This window comes from Chlamydotis macqueenii, chromosome 3 (genome assembly GCF_036417535.1).
Source record: "Chlamydotis macqueenii isolate bChlMac1 chromosome 3, bChlMac1.mat, whole genome shotgun sequence".
Classification (NCBI taxonomy): Eukaryota; Metazoa; Chordata; class Aves; order Otidiformes; family Otididae; genus Chlamydotis; species Chlamydotis macqueenii.
Window position 1 is genome coordinate 38,648,709 of NC_141558.1, and position 20,911 is coordinate 38,669,619.

At 38.6% G+C, this 20,911-nt stretch overlaps 1 protein-coding gene across 6 annotated transcripts in view; it reads right to left on the reverse strand.

The window, feature by feature from the left end:
• The window catches only part of SNX14 (sorting nexin 14), a 59,701-nt gene that overhangs the window by 23,173 nt on the left and 15,617 nt on the right, over positions 1–20,911 (reverse strand). For 4 of the 6 annotated variants that reach the window (XM_086746007.1, XM_086746009.1, XM_086746008.1 and 1 more), the window contains exons 7-17: positions 19,093–19,177; positions 16,932–17,088; positions 16,527–16,602; positions 15,642–15,686; positions 15,470–15,550; positions 15,214–15,328; positions 10,707–10,862; positions 10,297–10,421; positions 9,135–9,193; positions 5,031–5,057; positions 1,059–1,191 (exon numbers count right to left, since the gene is read on the reverse strand). In XM_086746007.1, coding sequence (XP_086602133.1) covers positions 1,059–1,191; positions 5,031–5,057; positions 9,135–9,193; positions 10,297–10,421; positions 10,707–10,862; positions 15,214–15,328; positions 15,470–15,550; positions 15,642–15,686; positions 16,527–16,602; positions 16,932–17,088; positions 19,093–19,177 — 1,059 coding nt within the window. The remainder of the gene's footprint in view (positions 1–1,058; positions 1,192–5,030; positions 5,058–9,134; positions 9,194–10,296; positions 10,422–10,706; positions 10,863–15,213; positions 15,329–15,469; positions 15,551–15,641; positions 15,687–16,526; positions 16,603–16,931; positions 17,089–19,092; positions 19,178–20,911) is intronic. The other 2 variants (XM_086746010.1, XM_086746011.1) reach the window with 1 other exon arrangement.

Below are 20,911 nucleotides of genomic sequence, written 5' to 3' on the forward strand. Positions count from 1 at the left end.
GAATCTACAACAGCAGTGCAGCAAAACTAACCCCTTTTCATTAGGATCTCTTCTCAAAAAAGAGAGAAGTTACAACAACAGTAACTTAATTTCCAAGAAATTAATTGCAACAGTTCTGTCCCCTTAAAGGCATGGCTTGTATGAAGAGTTCGCCTGTACAGAAAATCATCCTTTTTTCCCCCCATCTTAAAGAAAAAAAACAAAAAAAACAAACCTATCTAGAGTTCTAAGTTGCTGAGTCCTTCCCAAACTCTTCTGAAAGCTATTCTGAACAAGGTGAACAATATAAGCTCATATTTACACCTTTATTTTTAGGTAGTGGAAAATGAGCTAGCAGTTTATCAAGGTGATAAATGCTTAAATGTTTTGTTTGTTAGGAGCCGGTATAAAAGGCTGGATTGGCAGACACATTGTAAAAATACGTGACTACCAACAGCTTCTGACCAATTACCTCCTCTCTCCTTGTAAAAATTTTCCACTTGTCCCCCAGCTGTGCTTCAGACACCAATGTCCCATGCAATAATTCTTCCATTGACTCTATTAATTGCTGTTTAGCTTGAAAGAAAAACATTAGCTGAGGAAGACACCCAAGACAAATGAGAAAGGACTACTGGCTCGTGATCTTGAGAGAAAGCACTGCATCACATATCAACTTGATCGCACTTTCTCCACTAATTTATCTATGTTTTTAAGGTCTCATGGCAAACTTCAGATTAAAAGTCATGCATGCAGTCCTGTGCATGATTATCCAGAATTACAAAATAGCATGGTAAGTTTTAGGAGAAAAATTAATTGATTACAAAAAATGTCTGACACTGCTATTTTTAGTAATTCTCTGTACTAAAGCAATAAGCCCAGAGGCACACTAACTGAGGATGTGACCTTGGCTTGTGAATGAATATAGGGAAAACAAGGTAACGTAATCAGAAGCCAGCACATGGAAATCCTGCAGAGAAGTAATACAGCAGAAAAGGCAGAAATCTAACATTTTCAAACATGGAAGGAAAAAAAACCACCACCACCAAAAACTTAAAGACAAATTTAAAGCTTTTACTCACAAAGTCATCTTCTCCTTCATTTAAGTTATAGTTAGGCAACATAGCTCCTTCCATTGCAGAACTCCTGAATACACCTTTTATTTTGTTGCCTATTCTGCTGATTCCAAATGATTCTCCTCTTTTCTGTGTGGTCCTAGGATTAGAGAAGTCATAGTTCGCAAGACAAGGCATATTATTACACAGCAGCTCAGTAGGCCCTTGCACATCATTTGCAGATAAGAGAAAATTCTATAAAGAAATAGCCAATATATTTACAATTCCACTTATATTGAAATTAATTTACAGCAAATTTATTATCTGATCAAGCAGCAAAATTACACTTTTAAGAGATTCGGGATTCCCCTATGTTTAACCATGAGGAAACATTAACACTCTTACAGTAGTATCCCAGTAATGCAGGACATAGAATAAACAATTAACTATGGAAAGCAATTCTGTTTTGGCAGCAGAAACTGTTGTATTGCTACAGGCACGCACACCAAGAAGGTCACTAATTCACCTTTTCCATGTACTCATATTTAAATATTTATCCACTCTTGCCAAGTACTGTAAATGGTGTAGTTTGATGCATTTTTTACATAAACATCCCAGAATTTTACAAGCATGTATGATTCAAGATAAATCTCAGCTTCTAAGCATTAGGGACAGACACAAGGAATGCGCAAGGAGCAAGACTGAACATGAGTGAAAACAGATGCAACTAAAGAATCTTGGCTTGAAGAGCCAGTCTGACTGAAAGACGAAGACTTTTTAAAGTCTTGCCACTTAAGACAAAGCATCCAAAAAGCAACAAGGTATGTAAAAGAAAAGATAATTGGGCAGGAAGCACACTCTGTACTGACAGAACATTTTATAGCATTCTTATGCCCTTACACAAGATCTGACATGAAAGATTATTTCTTATGTAGAAATCCTTGCAATTCTGGAAAGAAAAATGTTTCTGTTGAATATGGAATCAGCCTCAGGTTACTTATGTTGATTAAATACAGTTGATAGGTGTGTTAAAAATCAATACAGTGAACTGCAGAATCAAAGACTCAAAAGAACTTCACAGATTACTGAGATTAAAAGCACAATTAGTATTTTATAGGACAAAAACAAAAAAAAACCCAACAAAACAAAAAAAAACCCTAAGTGTTTCTTCTTCCTTTAAAACAAAAAATTATTAACTACTGAATGGTAGTACCAACAGAACAGTAGACACCAGCAGAGAAAGTGTCTTCATCGCCCACAAAACCATGCCGACATCAACTGCTGACTCAAAACATGCATGCGTGTGTTACTAATGTTCTTCCTGTTTATAATTTTACCCAGACTGTGTACATGACTAAAACTGCATAAGTAATCCACTGTTTTTCCAAATCTTTTGCTTTTTCTATCTCACATTATTATCAGCTCCAAAGGAGACAGGCACCATCTATCTTATTTATCTCTTTTAACCAAAGACAAGGTTGCTTGGCTGTTTGCAGTCTAAATCCATGTTTGAACAATTTTACTCGATTTTTAAACAACTACTTCTACATGTTATTGTGCTGAACTGATTTTTTTTCACATTGGGGACGTACCTGAACCTTGTTCAAGAGCTTAAACACTGGGCTGGCAAAATACAAATTCAGACAAAACTAGATAGCTTTTCTAGAAGGGTAGTACTTCAGACCTCTGACTTAACTGTTGAAGTTTTCATCATTCATCTGAAAACCTGTGCAGTTCTCAGGATTTTGCGCAAAAACATTAATTTGCACAAGTTTAAAGATTTTATAAGAGTACTCCAGGCTCAGATCAGTTCTTTCCTGCACTGACCATGCTCCAGCTGAATATAGAATACAGCTTTGCCTGTAACTGCAATACTGAGCCATATGAGGTCAGGAATAAACCTGATAGCTAGGAACCACCCCTTCCTGCCCCAATCCTGAGCCCAAAGATTACGTTTAAAGAATACAGAGCAATCACTAAATTGGAACATTATTTATAAAGTGACAAACTAGGATGGGGTTCTCTTCACAGGAAGAAACAAATTCAGAACAAACACTGGTGAGTAAGAGGATACACAGACACATGGTGGACAACATAAGGAGAGAATACGGGACTGGTTTGGCAAAAATCCTTGAGCAAGCACGCAGAGCACAGACGGGATGAGATGAGCATAGAAAAAAAACCCAGAAACTAGAGTTGTTAGCAGAAATAGACAACAGGATGGTCCAACTCTTTAAGTTGAGCAAGAAAAAAAATATATATACAAGAAAACAGTTATCAGGATGAAAATCTAACAGATTGACTGGCCAAGTACAAATAGGAGAAAGAACTTAAAGGTAGGTAGAAGGGAAGAGATGGGACTAGGACACGGTCAGGTACAAGGCATGAGGGAAGGAGGAGAAGAGAAGGTGGCCAGTTTAGAGTAGAGACCAAGTCTTTCAAAACTTGTCAACTCTACTACTGTCAACAAATACATGTTACAAAACTAACTGGGAAAAGTATCCCACACCCTCTAGTGCTGAGCCACATAACAGCATTATTAGACCGTCAGTCTATAGCGGCTTTCTCGGCAGGGCCCTGAGTGGACGGTCTACAGGTTCCAACATTCCTGATGAATGATGTGGTGACAAGAGGTTAAAATATTTAAAAAAAAAAAAAACAAATAAAAACAAAAAAAAAAAACCAAACAAAAAAAACTCCACTCCAGCAGTCACACATACCTAACATTAAAAAATTGCAATTGTTGTTCACTCTATACCTGAGAATTGCAGACCAAAGATTGCATTAGTGCCACTGTGCACTGTGGCATTCTTTAATCATGGATGACTGAAAAACAATTTTCCCACAGGATCCCTGCCTCATTCAGCACACTGAACAGATCCTTGCAAGTGACCAGTCAGGCCTAGGCAGCTGAAGAATGCTGTTGTGAACCTCTGCAGGTCAAGAAGTACCAGATAAGTCATATGCATCAGACAAGCTAGATATTTACATGCATGTGAAATCAGAGTACCATTTTCTTTTGGCTGACTAAAACCCCTACACTCAATTACAATAAATGCTGAGGGCATAGAGCTGCACTTAAAAAAATCAATGGACTGCACTTATTTCTCAAGTACTCCTTACTGCTCAACAATATAGCAATATGCTAGAACCATATGCTGAACTGGCATATAAAAGATAAAAAGTGTATATATATGTTGATTCTTAACCTGCAAAATGAAGTTGATAAATTTCTCTCAAGGCTCAGGAATGGTATGAGTAATATATGTAATACTGATGCTCTGATAATTTCTAAAGAAGAGTCCATAATAAAAAAAAAAATTCTGAGTTTGGATAGCATGTATTTTAAAGAGGCACAAATAATGTGAAAACAAACCATTAAACAGCTATTAAAGCATTAATGAGTGACCACAGGCTACCTACAGCTAAAAAAAAGTAGCATATATTGTAATCAAATCCATAACAGCCAGTAAGCTGCAGAGAACTAATTTGGGGAACTGCTGGTTTTGAGTGCTAGATAATATTCACAAAATGTTTCCATCTGTATGCAATGTTAGGCAATGACCATCCTATCCTAGACACAGCTGTGCAAGATAAAACAAGCAGTTAAGTGGATAAAACCTCAAACAGAATCTGGAAATGTGATATGAGGTAAAGGAAATTTTGGAGCAGCTAGCAGTCACAGGTCAAAAAAAGCTTCAAGTTATGTAAATATATTTCAAAACTAATAACAACAGACAAATTGTTAGCAGCAAACAATATTAATATATGGCAAACTTGTGAAATTAGTGATTAAGCAACTTCTAAACACTTGTGAGGAGGACATGAGGAGTACAGTTTATTGTGAGCAGAAATGCAGTTCAGTTCAGAGAAGACATTCACATGTTTTTCACAAACAAAATGGACAGTTAATTGCTGTAATAAAGGCTGTGTGATGCAGTCATGACAGATGCAGCATCAACTAACACAGAACATTTATTCACCGTTAGATAGACTTACCGGAAGTCATCCAAACTCAGGCTACTTCTGCAACAACAGGCACATAAATTACCTCAGAGCCCAGGAGAAAATAATGTTAAAAGAAAAAAAGAAAAACCCAACAAAAAAAACAAATCCACCATAAAAAAAAACAAAAACAAAAACAAAAAAAAAAAACAAAAAAACCAAACCAAACTTGACATATCTATCTCAACAAAACTTAATAGGCTTCAACCATCACTACAGATTAATAAAAAAATTTTTACAATTAAGACCTCCTGACCTCAAATCCTAAAAAAGGGAAATCTGAACAGTACCTGCACATTTCATCACCATAGTCTTGGCCTTTGAATTTAAAACCTCAGGTCTCCAGTGACATTAAGCACAATCTATAGCGAATGACTTGAAGAATGAAAGTCACCTGTAGTGCCAAACAGGCAGCTAACTTCTTCTATAACCTATGTTCAGAAGTCATGTAGGTATGTAGTTCATTTGGCCAATACAGGAAACAGGCTGTGGACTTAGTGTAACACCACCACCCCCTACCCCTTCCATATTAGATATAGTAAAAACCGCTATTAAAATATGTTTTTTTTCCCCAAAGATTTTGAGAACTGTAATATATTTCTGACATTCTACATAATCTGGTACATGGAACCAACATGTCAGTCATCAACTCAGTAGTTCCAACCGAGATGTTTAAATGGATTAACCATAAACACAGTCACCGCATACATGACTTTCATTTACTGAGACTACTGAATTCTGGACAAACTGATCTTGGATTAAAATAATCAAATTTTAGATTTTCTTTTACAAGAGGAACTGCTTCTAAGGCATCTTACACTGTCTTTATCCATGTTAACTGTAAAACTGTAAAACTGTAAACATAACCTATCAAGTTTGAACTGATGGTGACAAGTAATTACATTGCACACAACTTTTTACAGACTTAATTCTGTGGGTTTTACCCCTAACCACTCCCCAAAATTGTTACTATCTTCTCTACTTGGTCCTTTATTTGAAAAATGTTTTAATTTTATTGCTATCCCAAAGATGAAAAAATCAGGACACGTCTATTTCTATATGTGGTCATGGTGTGTAGAAAACCAAGGCAGACATACAGCTATCCAGAAATCCGTGAGTTTATGTTGCATAATTGCTTCTCTTTTTTTTGGTTAAACTTCCTATACAGAATACCTTTAAGTAACGCAGTAATGTATTATAAACACATAAATATGAAAGCAGGAGAGGGAATTCTTGTCCTCTCTTCCACATACCCAAAATTAAGTCGCCAGATCTGGAACTTAAAACATCAGTAGGTGGAAGTTTCCAGATACAGAGTTGAACTGTTGACAACCACAGCTAGTTATCAATTTATCCGAATATCCTCAGTGTGACTTCTTTACACTCCAGAAATACTTGGGACTTCTAATCTATTACCTTAGCAGTTTTCACAGCACATTATTTGTCCTATCCGTACACAAAAAGCTATGATTATTTTGAACAGTTCAAAGTAGTGATTCAAACCAGAAATTACACACTGACAGTCACTCCTTCCTACTTTCCCACTTGTATTTTCTAGAAACTGCTCCATAATTTTCTTGCCTTACAGTAAGTAAAATCTTTACATTACACACATGTACATTCCACTGGGATTTCATATCTCCTACCTGATCTGACCTTTCGACCAGCAGTATCTATGCAGTACACACACAGTAATCTCAGCAAAGCATCAGAGATATGAAAAACAAAACTTATTTCTTTGCATAAAATTTCTCTCAATTGGAACTAATGCTAGAATAGGGAAGAGAAGGCAGACTAAGGTATGTGCATATGGATAACATCTGTAATAATTCCATAAGTAACCTTTTTTTTTTTAATCTTATTTTTTTTCCCCCCATGGCAGTGCCTGTCTGTACCAGATTCTGCAGAGGGAAACTCCAAAGCAACAGGCAAACTACTTTCAGATAGGACCTCTGTTTCATGGAAATAATCACGGAGGCACTACTTCAGGAACATACAGTATCTCATATCATAAACCATCATATATACTCAAGGCATTCACATTGTTCTAAAATGTAAAACAGATACATTTACAGTAAGGCTATGGACGCTGTCTGAATTCCAGGAGAATATGTTCTAACAGTCCCCAAATAAAATTTGCTTGATTTGTAGCCAGAGATATATTTCAAAAACTCCAGGGAGAGACTGCCTGTAATTTTGCCCTTTCTGTTTTGGAAAGTAAAGCACCAAGGAGGTGACCTAAATGTTTTCATACTATTAGGAAGTGTTATGACAGCATACTTTCAACCCTTGACATGAGTAATTTTGGGAAAGATACCAGAGGCAGATTTAAAGGTCTCAGTGAAACCCTGTAGCCATCTTCAGCAGAAGCTGGAGTGTGTTTTAAGGTCACCATTCCAAGTGGAGCATCACATAGGGGAGAAATGCAGTTTGGTCTAGCTGCCTTCCACGCCTCTTTGCCAAGAAAGACAAGCTTCTCAGCACCAATCTGAGCACTACACCAAAGCTTGGGTCCTGGATCTACAAGAACTATGAAGACTACATAATAGAAGTCACAGATGGAGATATATCAAAGAAAATTATTATATAGTTTTTGAAGAACGCTAGCAGGGGAGAAAGGGATCTCACAATAATACACCTCATAGTAGGCTGCAAATCAAGAGGGCTGCTGCTAGTGGTAACTCTAATGAAAGTAGAAAAAGTTAAATAAATTGCTGTTAGTCCTCTAGAAGAGTAATCTAAGATGATAAACACTAGCATTTTCTACAGTACTGTAGATCTTATTTCATTGCAAGAAAAAAAAGCCTATACAATTAAAGACTGTCTCAGTGCTGTTTTCCCTCTTTCTGCTAGACTGTAAGAGAAATTCAGTTGGGCTAGTCCATAAGCCATCCACCACAAAATGAAAGACAAGAAATGATGAGACCTCAAGCTTACTTAACCCAACTCCACAGTGGAAGATCACTCATCCATACCACAGGAGATGCTGCTCGTCTCCACAGGCCCTAAAAATTAGCCTGAAGGTGGTCTGTAAGTATATAGCCCAAGCCCAGAAAACAAGGCTTCTGATGCTCCATTTCTGCAATGAATGGGGAGAGCTGGGGGACATTTGATCTAGGAGAAATGGCAAATCCTGCTTGTCACAAGAGGAGATTCTCATTGCATTGACCAGGTTGGTTAGACACAGGGTACATTATACCTATGACCTGAAATCCAAGACGACCCAGCTTTGCACCAACAAACTGGTATCCATATATTCAGTCAATTAAATCACCACTTTATTTCCACATTACCTTATTCTCACTGTACATTTATTTTTCCATTCCTCCTCAAATGTTGAGGTCTAAATAATATTTTAAATTCTTTAATGTAAAACACATCAAAGCAAAGAGACATCTTGTATAATATTGCTTTCTCCTTCAGTATGTAATTTGTCCATTTGAAAAAAAAAAGCTAAAAAGTCAGCCATATTAGTATCAGGCAGTAGAATCATAGAATCATAGAATAGTTAGAGTTGGAAGGGACCTTCAACGGTCATCTAGTCCAACCCCCCTGCAAGAAGCAGGGACATCCCTGACTAGATCAGGTTGCTCAGAGCCCCATCCAGCCTGGCCTTGAACGATTCCAGGGATGGGGCATCCACCACCTCTCTGGGCAACCTGTTCCAGTGCTCTACAACTCTCATTGTAAAAAATTTTTTTCTCATATCTAATCTAAACCTACCTCCTTCTAATTTAAACCCATTACCCCTTGTTCTATCACAACAGGCCCTACTGAACAGCTTCTCCCCATCTTTCCTGTAGGCCCCCTTGAGGTATTGGAAGACCGCTATCAGGTCTCCCCGGAGCCTCCTCTTCTCCAGGCTGAACAGCCCCAACTCTCTCAGCCTGTCCTCATAGGAGAGGTGCTCCAGCCCTCTGATCACCTTTGTGGCCCTCCTCTGGACCCTTTCTAACTGGTCCATGTCTTTCTTGTGTTGGGGACTCCAGAACTGGACGCAGTACTCCAGGTGGGGTCTCACAAAATTCCTAGTTCAATATTTTGATGCTTTTAACTAAAAAACAAGGAAAAAACACTTAAAACTTCTACCATACCTACCTGTTAAACTTTGAATTGCGTGTTGGTGATTCTGCTCCTCTTAAAAGGTGTCTGAAGTACTGCAACAGACAAATAAGGTATCAAAGAAAACACTGGACTAACCGAGGTAAGGGCTACTATGCCACAACATCACAGAATTCAGGGAACAAGAACAGAAGTAAAAGGCAAGGCCAGCTGACTATAATCTAGCATTTAAAATATTCATCTGGAAAAGGACAGACCAAATTTGGAATACATGCTCCCAAGACTACTTGTTTTACTTTACATAATTCTGGGATTAAAAAAAAAGAAAACAGAAATGAAACTAAAATTAAGCTCCAAAATTCATGTCTCCTCCTTGTTAAAAATAAATAAATAAATAAATAGAATCAAGTACTTTAAGCATTATAGCTATTACAGGAAAGATGACCACCAATATCACATTTGAGAAATAAACTTTACTACAAATAACGCCAAGTAAGGGAAGTATCCACTTCCAGGACAAGTCAATATATTCTGCCTCAAATAAATGCAAGAAGCTTAACCTGATTTACACACACAAATTCTAAAAGGGACAAGAATTCAGACGCACTCCTCCCTCAAGTGTTTCCTATCAGAAGGCTTCAGGTAGCTGTCAGTCTAGTGTGGGTATTTTTTTTTTTTTAAACTTGGATTCAGAAATATATCATAGAACAATCTCAAATACCTAGTAAATTGCTTTGGATGGCCTTTCTGAAAACTGACACCTGGCTTTTAGCTGCTGGAATGCACAAGGCTGAAGGTACCTAAATAGAACACTTGTACCTTTCTTTAATATAGCTTTAAAAGTAAATAAAGAGATTCTTAAAACTGTTCTATGTCTATCATGCAGATTACTTTTGCACGAAATTTGCAATCATAAAAGAAGGAGTGGAGAGGATTTTGTAACAGCAGCGATACACACAAATTTTTACACCAAAAAATGAAGGGACAGTTTGTTTTTTTTTTTTTTTCAACTAATGTTGTATAGAACTAGAATAAATTCAGTTTTCTTACTGAGATTAGTCCTAGCTCTGACATACTAACTAAAGTGGAAAACTAGGACATATTTTTCAGTTCTACATGCGCATGACTGTTGTAAATAGCGTATCTTAAAAAAATACAATCTTGCTTTAAGGCTACTCTTAAAATCTTTCACACTTACCTCATCACTGTGACAGAACATAGGAGTAAAAACATTCTCAAGTAGAGAAAGTACATGCTCATAAGCTTCAAAAAGACACCTCATAGTTTGAAGTTTCACAACATCCGTATATGGACCTTCAGCAACTATTAAAAAAATCATAAATATTAAGAAATTTTATATATATATAAGCATATAAAATTTGGGTTTTTTCCTGGTCTTAGTTTGTGATTGCTTTGCAAGCTACTGTAAGTCTCATGAAAAAATAAACTGACAAAACAAGGCTTAAGCTCAATATAGCAAGGGGGTAACAATTTTTAAAACTATGACAAAAGCAAAGATTTATCATATTTACACTAACTAATTTTCATTTTATCACAGAACACTATTTAAATTCCGGTGTAAATTATCCCTTTCAAATTCAAACTTACTTCTTTGAATCTCTTCCACAATAAAAGGGTCAAATCTAATTTTGTCAATGCTTTCATCCAAACAATAAGTTTTGTAAATTTTCTGTACTTCCTCATGAAGAGACATCTTTTCAGTATCTGACAGTTCTGGTCGCAAAATTCGGTCATTGAATTCCTCTGAGAAGTAAAGGAAATAAAATGCATTTATTGATCAACTTGCCAAACAAACAGCATCTTGAAGCAACCTATAACATCAACTGATTTTTCAGTAGATATAGTAATTTGTAAAAATCCAAAATTAACAGAAACAGAAGACATCTCAAAATCTCAGGTAATAAGGAAGTTGCCTTCTTATTAACTATAACTCAGATTTCTTCATAAAATTATTATAAAAAATACATTGCAATTAAAACTAATTATTCCTTATCGCAGTAGGGATAAATCCATTAAGTTGTTCCTGGCAGAAGAATGGATCGGAAGAATGATTTTTTTTCCTTCCTAAGTTACCAAATTGTAAATTGTAGTTTTCTTTTAGCATGATTTCCAGTTCATGCTAAACACAGAGTCACAACAGTCATCTGCCTATTCTGCTATTTCATTCCTAAGACCCAATCCATCATAATATTTACAATAACGCCTTTAATATCAGACTAACTTGAGAATGAATTTCCCCAGACAAAATAAAAATTCTGTTCAGCACAATTATTGTGCAATCCTACTTGTTTTCTTGGCCCATCCTGTTAACAGCACGACTACCGGCCAGAAAGAAGGGAAAACAAATATGTGATTAATTTTTCAATTAATAGATAAAAACCAAACTTCTTTAGAAGCCTACCAAGACTCGTCTGGGGTGTGGTTTTTGGGTTTTGTTTGTTTGTTTTTGTTTATTTTCCTCAGTAAGAAATATTTTGGATAAGAAGCTCTATCAAGTGAAGAAACACCTACAGTAGATAGTTTGGGACAGTGTAACTCAAAAGAGCTAAATCTCAGTCTTTGTTTTATAAGCTAGTATACAGATTTGCTGCTTAGGAGGAAGTTTAGAGTGAAGAAAATGCTGAGGTTTACCCAGAAAAAAAGACTGATCATGGGCAATAGCCAGAGTGTGAGTAACCTTCCTGCTAGAGGAAGCAGCTCTGGAGAGCTCTAGAAGGGTCAGCGTGGAACTCTCTGCAGGTACCACCAGCACTGAATACGTAATTGCTTTGCTGGATTTTTGGTGAGGAGAGGAGGTTTTCTGATAAAAAGTCAACGTGTTTGAAAGGATTATGAGCATGTAAGCAGCACAGAGATTACTTATATTTCTCTTCTGTAATAATTATCTCAAAACAATGCAGAAATCATTAAAGTCTGTCTAATTTAATTTCTCATTAAGCATTTCTCATGCTTTCTCACAAGCACATCTATGTATGTGCTTGTGTCGTAGTTCAGCCCCGATCGGGACCAGACTACGCAGTCTCTCTCTCACTCCCCCCACCCTCTGAGAGAACAGGGAGAGATAATGTAAGAAAAACGGCTCGAGGTTTGAGATAAGGACAGGGAAAAAATCCTTAAAGTTACCATTACAGGCAAAACAGACTCGACTTGGGGAAAACTATTCATTTATTACTACAAATAGCAGGATAATGAGACAGAGAACAAGATAAATCTCTCTCCACCCCTCCCTCTTCCCAAGCTTAACATTATCTCTACTACCTTCCCCTCCTGAGCGGCACAGGGGGGAAGAGGGAATGGGGGTTGCAGTCAGTTCATCAGGTGTTGTTTTATGTCCCTGCTTCATGGTCGGGGGAAGAACTCCTCACATTCCTCCCCTGCTCCAGCGTGGGGTCCCTCCCATGGGCCACAGTCCTTCATGAAACTGCTCCGGTGTGGGTCATCTCTTCCACAGGGTGCAGTCCCTCTAGAACAGCTGTCCCAGCGGGCCCTCCACGGGCCACAGCCGCTTTCAGGCATCCACCTACCCCGATGTGGGGTCCTTCACGGGCTGCAGGTGGATCTCTGCTCCTCCTTGGACCTCCATGGGCTGCAGGGGGACAACCTGCTCCACCATGGTCGTCACCACAGGCTGCAGGGGAATCTTGGCCAGGAGCCGCATTACTCCTCCCCCTGCTTCTTCACTGACCTTGGCATCTGCAGCCGTTCCTCTCACAAGAAAAGTTCTTCACAACAGGCTGGCAGACGCCTCTCAGAATCTCTTCACATCATCCATCTCATCTCCTCTCCACTTCTCGCAGCCGGGCTGGGCCAAGTCGGGCCCAGTCGGCCGCCTGGCGAGAGGCCAGAGGGTGAAGCCTGCAAGGTCCATGAGGCCTGCTCCTCCCCTCTGTGCCTCTGCCCTCTCTCAGCTTCTTCACATCTTCTCTTCTCTCCTTTTTTTTTTTTTTTTTTTCTGTTTTCCCCTTCTTAAATACGTTATCGCAGAGGCGTTACCACGGAACATTCTGCTACCACTCGGCTTGGCCTTGGCCAGCAGCGGGTCTGCCCTAGGCCCGTCCGAGTCCACTGAACAAAGGGGAGCGACTTCTAGCAGTTTCCTACAGAAGCTACCTCCTTAGCCCCCCCCCCGCTAAACAAAACCACAACAGCTTGGGATATGAAGACACATCCGTAATTTCCTAAGTAACATGGAAGTACTTGTTTACTAAAACCAAAACCCAACATTATTTTGGTAAGCCAGTAATTAACCACTAGTTGATCAATAAACTTGAAATAAACCCCTCTAATTTATAGAAATTTCACAGAAAACCTTATCATTGGCAAGTAGAAGGCTTTTTGAACAACACTTGTGTAACAGTAAAACCAAATGCATGCTTCATAACCAAGGTACAGGTTACTGAATAGAAGGTTTCAACATCTTTCATGTTCCTGTTATGTTTCTGTTCTTTAGAGAAATCAGAATTTTAGAGCTAAAAAAATGAGAAGCTTTTAATGATGAACAGCTCATTTTAGAAATACTTTAGCAACCACATACTAAAAAAAGGCAGCTGTACTTTCTGTTACTGGCCAGAACTTTTTTCTTACAAAAATATTCTGTTTTAAAACATACAACTTTTTATCAATAAGCAGAAATACAATTAAGAGCTACAGTCCACATCAACATTAACGTTGCCAAGATTAGCATTCAAGAACTAGGACATATTAAAGTAAGTTAACACAGGTCTTGAAAGATAATCTTTTGCTTAACAGCACTGAATTACAGAATTACAGAATTATTATCAAGATTGGAAAAGACCTAAAAGATCATCCAGTCCAACCATCACCAATACTTCTCAGCTAAATCATATCCCTCAACACAACATCCAAACGTTTCTTGAACACCCCCATGGTCGGTGACTCCACCACCTCCCTGGGCAGTGCATTCCAGTGCCTGACTACCCTTTCCGAGAAGTAATATTTCCTAATGTCCAGCCTGAATCTCCCCTGGCGCAGCTTGAAACCATTGCCTCTAGTTCTATCACTGTCTACACGAGAGAAAAGGCCGACCCCTAGCTCACTACAACCTCCCTTCAGGAAGTCATAGAGAGCTATAAGGTCTCCCCTGAGCCTCCTCTTCTCCAGACTGAACAATCCCAGCTCCCTCAGCCGCTCCTCATAAGGCCTGTGCTCCAGACCCCTCACCAGCTTCGTAGCCCTCCTCTGAACGCGTTGCAGGGCCTCAATGTCTTTCTTGCAGTGAGGGGCCCAAAACTGAACACAGTACTCGAGGTGCGGCCTCACCAGTGCCGAGTACAGGGGGACAATTACCTCCCTGTTCCTGCTAGTAACACTGTTTTTGATGCAAGCCAGGATGCCGTTGGCCTTCTTGGCCACCCGGGCACACTGTCGGCTCATGCTCAGCCGAGCATCAATCAGTACCCCCAGGTCCGTTTCCTCCACACAGTCCTCCAGCCACTCCGCCCCAAGCCTATAGCGCTGCCTGGGGTTGTTGTGGCCGAAGTGCAGGACTCGGCATTTGGTCTTGTTGAACCTCATCCCATTGGCTTCAGCCCAGCTCTCCAGCCTGTCCAGATCCCTCTGGAGGGCCTCGCTACCCCCAGGCAGATCCACACTCCCAGCCAATTTGGTGTCATCTGCAAACTTACTGAGGTTGCACTCAATGCCCTCATCCAGATCATCAATAAAGATATTGAAGAGGACAGGCCCCAGCACCGACCCCTGGGGAACACCCCTTGTGACTGGTAGCCAGCTGGATTTAACTCCATTCACCACCACTCTCTGAGCCTGGCCCTCCAGCCAGCTCCTTACCCAGCCAAGAGTGTACCCATCCAAGCCATGGGCTGCCAGCTTCTGCAGGAGAATACCGTGGGAGACAGTGTCAAAGGCTTTGCTGAAGTCTAGGTAGACCACATCAACAGCCTTTCCCTCATCCAGCAGATGGGTCACTTGATCATAAAAGGAGATCAGGTTGGTCAAACAGGACCTGCCCTTCATGAACTGTCTAGTTCTCAGACTGAATATTCACTTCAACATGCAAATGCTGAAAGTTTTTAAAGATCATCAAATACAACTCAGCACACATATGCAATCTTACCTACAGTCAGGCAGAACTGCAGCACATGGACTGCCCCTTCCTGTTTCAGGAAGTTCATAAATCGAAATAAAAGGTCTTGCTGATCTCTGATCTCCTTTAGCTCCAGTTTCAGGACCTTAGTAGGTTAAAAAATTAAGTCAATTTTCAAACTTTCAGTGTGTACATAAATAATGCAAAGTGGTGTAGAACAAAAACAGCAGGTAAAGTAAAACAGTTATTCAAAACAGGAAAGGAAATAAATGTTGCCTTTGCTTACAGATGGTTTTTTGTTTCTTGGCTCTGCAAATTTCTGAAGGAATGGAACCAATGAAGAAGTAGGTTCAGTTGCTTTCTCAGGCTGTAGAAAAAAAAAATTAGAAAGACAATCAGCTAAGAAAGTTTCCTTAATGAATGAATAAATTACTACTATTAATTTTGTCAGTACTCACTGGACTATCATCAATGAAGATCAGCAGCAAATGGTTGACAGTGTCCTGCAGGAAAACACAATACACAATTACTAGTAAAGAAACTCAACAAATTAGATTAAAATCATTTCACTACTACGTTAAGCCTAAGGTTAAATTTGTGAATATATGAATACTTTTTAAAAAAAAAAAAAACCAAAGTCTGACAACACATATTTGAGAATCAACCTTCAAGAGACTCTTCAAGGATTTATAAGTCAGGGAATTTCTGAAGAGATCTGCACAGAAACATTCCTTATCCAGTGGAGGAGAGCTCTACAAAGTATTTTTACTGTTAATGCAGATCTAACAAAGTACTGATACTTTCTGATACCTTCTGCTTGCAGCTAGCTGATACCTTCTTAAGTACTGCAATTTTGCCTAAAGTACATGCATAAATAAAATCAGAGATGGCAGTGTTCCATCTTTAGAAATAAATGCCCTCTTATTTGCAGAATTAAGGACAAAAGAATTTATTTCTATACAGCTGCAAAAACGATGGTTTACTTAGACTGCTATAAAGATACACGCAGACAGAGTTCAAGTAATTTAGCTCTTGTTTAAGTGCAGTTACAGCAATTTGAAGGTGCTTACACTAGCACAGCATTCTCCCATTTGACAGGAATTGTAGTCGTTCATTAAAAATACATTCTTAAGGGATCATGCTAATATTGTATTTTAGTCAGGCACTCAAAACAGTTAGAATGAACAAACAAAAACACTGTCCACAAGATTTCTTCTTCTTTTACCCAGTCAACATCCACAGCAAGTAAGTCATTGTGCATAACTCGCTTTACCACAACATACTTAGTAGGAAAACAATAATACTGAATAAATTCAGATTATTCCTGCGCTTCAAAGTCTTACAGGATCAGCTAAGAAATCCATTGAGGGAAGGAAAACAGAACCAGGCAGAATCTCTCTTATCAGAAGAGCCAGGGATCTGGGGGGGAAAAAACCAAACAAAAAATAAAATAAATCAGAACCAATACTAGATCATATAATTTTCTAAGGGAAAGTTTCTAATGACATTATATTTCACTTGGAAATATTTGAATATTTAAGAATACCTGAAGTGTGCTAGAATACTTCTAAGAGCGATCAAAAAAATCACAAGCAAAGAGTTAGCACTAGCCTTTTACATGCAAGCAAAGGGACAAGAAGGAGGGATAAGGAGGATGACTTTGGAGTTCATTCTTTCACTCCCCAAAACTATTGTACTACGTAGGAAGCAGACACTTTAAATAACAGAGTTCTAAATATTTTTTATACCTGCACTCTGTTGACTTTGGAGGCAAAATATAAGGAAAAAGAAGTTCAGTAAGTTTTCTTAAGTAGTGAAGTTCATCTCTTCGGCTTCGCAAAGCAACATGGAGTTCTGGTCCATATTCTTCTAAAGCGGCTTGCTGTAAAAATTCTGCATTTTTTACTGCAAGTAAAAACAGTTTTATGAGTTGTTTCAGCTTCTTCTTATTGTGAAATAAGAGGAAATTGCTTTTCATTTGAGCTAAAAAGTTAATATTTTCAGTACATATACAACTGCCAAAGGGATACAATGTTGAAATTTTACAAAAGAACCTTGGCTTAGACTTTGAAGCCTGGCTATGTAAAAAGAAAACCTCACACAAATAAGAATTCCTTCACCAAACAATTGCAGTTTGCGTGCTTTCCAGAATGTTTTCTCATTTATAACTACTGAGGACCTTGACATCCTGATTCTTCTGAAAAATGGCATTGTCTGAAGTCTGCCTCTACTTGCTTTTTCCTGACTTCCTCCTTGGTCTCCAGTTTATTAGACTTCTACCTATTGGCTCATCTACAATACAATTTGACATCAACGTAAACTTAAACTTTTATTCAATCCTGTTATATCCGTTTCCTGCTTAGAACATTTAGAAGGACATATATTTCAAACACAGCATAAATCAAACCAAAACCAGCAAAGGCATCTGCAAGAGTACTGCCACTTAAAAGCAGCTGTATGGAATTGAGAGAATACCTGCTTTATCAGGGTAAAACCGATACATATTAATTAGAAGCAACGCCATATTCCTCCAAATCACCTCAAAGGCAAGAACTGCATTGTAATAAATCACGCCTAGCTGCACTAGCAATCCAGCACAGACTCCTGGCCAAAAACCACACTAGGCACAGGTCATGTACACTACACATACCTGTTACCTAGAAGGGTAAACCTTGTTTCCAGCATTCTGAATTTAGTACAGAAGTCTGCTAGCTTGTCCTTCACAACCAAGAACCACAAGTGGTATCGGCTGATACAGGGGATGCAAGAACGTGTACTGCCTGATCAACTTACCTAGTTGGTGTCACTAAAAGCAGAGAGGAGGAATGCACTCTCTGGCAAGGACAACTAATGAATCGTGGAGGTGTCTGTGCAAATAGTGAGGAATTACTAAGAGACATAAGGGTAAGAAGAATAGGAAAAAAAGAAATGCCCTCTAAAGCAATAATTTGAAAAAGGACAGAGAAAATAAACAAACAGAAAAGGCTAGGCTCAACTAGTAACCAGAGCAAGGCCTGAAAGCTGCCTCTGAACCATGTATTACAGTGGCTAGTTTAGCAACATTTACCGGAAAATGCTTCTAAAAGTCATTTTCAGCTGCTACTTCACATACCTGCCCTCTGGGAACAAGTCCTTCCTTTAACATACTGAAGAAAATGTCTATATTTTCAATGCCCTACATTTAAAATACAGTTCTTTCCTGCTAAAGACATCAAGCAGACGTTTTGAGGAAAGGGAGGAAAGTTCATATCTCCGGTGAAAGTAAACATCTATGCCTAAAAGTTGAGTGAAACCACATTTAGTAGATACAGCACTGGAACATAGACAGTGAAAAAAACATTCAATGTGCAGTTTTAATATAATTTTTACATTAGACTTGTGAATATATTTTTATAATAATTACAAACGCTACTACTCAAAGTCTCTCCATGGCTTATAAACATAAACCTAACCTTTCACCATATTGAACAGCTCCACTAACTGCTCGTATCAGTGTGCAGATGTGAGATTGTTCCAGCTACAAGAGTTACAGTTACAGTACTGTGCACAGACAGGCAAATCCTTTCATTTATAACTGCTCATCTGCAATACAGAGGAAAAACTCCAGGAAGGAGTTTCCTCTGAACAGACAAAAAACACATTCCTGTTTACCATACAGAGAAAGAAATTCAGTATTGTCAACGTGGGGAAATTAAAACAAAAACTGAGAGACTATTTGCACTGTAACATTTTCCCTATTTGTCTTTGCATCCTCCAGCAGAAAAACACAAAAGGATCACTTTTTTTTAAAAAAAAAAAAAAAAAAGAGAAGGTAATGAGAGTGAAAAGACTTAGCAAATACAATAACAAACATGCAAAAATAAACATTTATACTTGCCCTTTGAAACTGACAATGTATTAAGTCTTTACCTTTCTGCCTGGCCTTGGCTATCACCTCAATGTGCTTCATCGCTGCCTTGAGCATTTTCTTTGTTACAACGGTTGGAATATCAACCTAAAAAATAGTTTTAAAATAAAAAACAGAATTGTTCTAGTTTTCTTCCCCAAATTTATTACAAACAACTAACAATTTGCTTATACGCCCCCATTCTAACCATGAATCCTCTAGATGAACTGACAGTATGTTTATTCTTCTGGGCAAAGCATACAACATCATGCACAACTAAATGCCATAAACAATACTGCTAACACATTTATTGTCAACTTGTTCCCATTATGATTCTTCCATTGTAATAACTGTAGTACTACAACTTGATTTCCAAGTCACTGTATATGAAGTCTAGTTCTACGTGAAGAATTGACCATCCACAAACGCAAGTTCACTATGCTCTGCTTCTACTAATTGTGTACCTTAACCCTCAGCAATCATGTCCACAAGGACTAAAAGCAAAGCGAAACCCTCCTCTGTATGTATATGCCGAAAAAAGTCACAGCTCAGGTGACGGCAGAACCAAAAGAAAATCTGAGTTACTGAGTCAAGACAACTCTTAGTGCCAACAACAATATCATGTGATCATAAGCCAAACAAAAAGCACATATGATTTAATCAAGGATTGTATTATAGTCCTGCATTATACTTTCCTTGACAGTCATGAAAATGAAAGAATTACAGAACGATTAGATGCCTTAAGATGCCTTAGCCCAACCTCCTGCTCAAAGCAGGCTCAGATTAGGGTGCTCAGGGCTATATCCGCCTCACTGCTGAAAACCTCCTGAGATGAAGACAGTCACCTCCTCACACTTGCTCCACTCCACTCTATCAATGTCTCTTTTGTAATGGGGAGCCCAAAACTGGATGCAGTATCCTAGATGCCATCTAAAGAGCATCAGGTAAAGACAGATAATCACTTTCTTTGATCGACTGGCTCTGCTCCAGGATGCTGCTGGCATTCTTTGCTGCCGGTACACACTGCTGGCTCATGCTCAGTTTACTGACTACCATGGGGTCAGGTCCTTTGCAGCACAGCTTCTCTCCACAGCCAGTGAGTCTCCAGCCTGTTACAGTTTCAAGGGATTCTTCCTTACCAGCTGGAGTAGTTTCCACAGAAACTTACCTAGAAACTAATTTACAGTTTGCATGCCCTTTATTTTAAGCAAGAGCAAAAGATGTCTCAGAGAAGCAGAAACACACAGTTGCGATTGTTGAAAATTTAAGACTTCTGAAGAAGTTTCTTTCCTAATGGAGTTTGTCCCTCCTCAATACTAAGTCAAATAAAGACCTTAAGTAACGGAACAGAAGCATAAAAGTACTTCTTGCCAGACAAGACACAGAGTAATTGTAAAGGCCACCAGAGCTGAGAGAAAAGTTGGGTTTTTATTCATTCGCACAAGGAGAACAGCATGTATTCCTGACACTCCACTCTAATATTTGAGGTGCACAGCTATGACCTGACCTGGCCAGCCCAGACAAGCTAGTACAATTGAGTAGAGCTGCCTAAAAGTAACTGACTAAATTAAGGCAAACTCCTGTTTACAAGGAAGAAAGTAGGAGCTTCTACTCATCAATGGGAAAATCTGTCCTTTAAAACTCACATTTCAACAGTAATTCCAATAAATCAAGCATTTCCTATGGAACGTAGAGATAGAGGAGTGTTTATTCCTGCAGAGCTAAGTCAAAGAGCACAGCAAGGAAATTGTTACTGACACTGTAGTCAACAGTATTGACTTTTGACAAAAAAATTCAACCAGATGCAGGGCTATCTACACTACACCATATAAAAGGAAATCC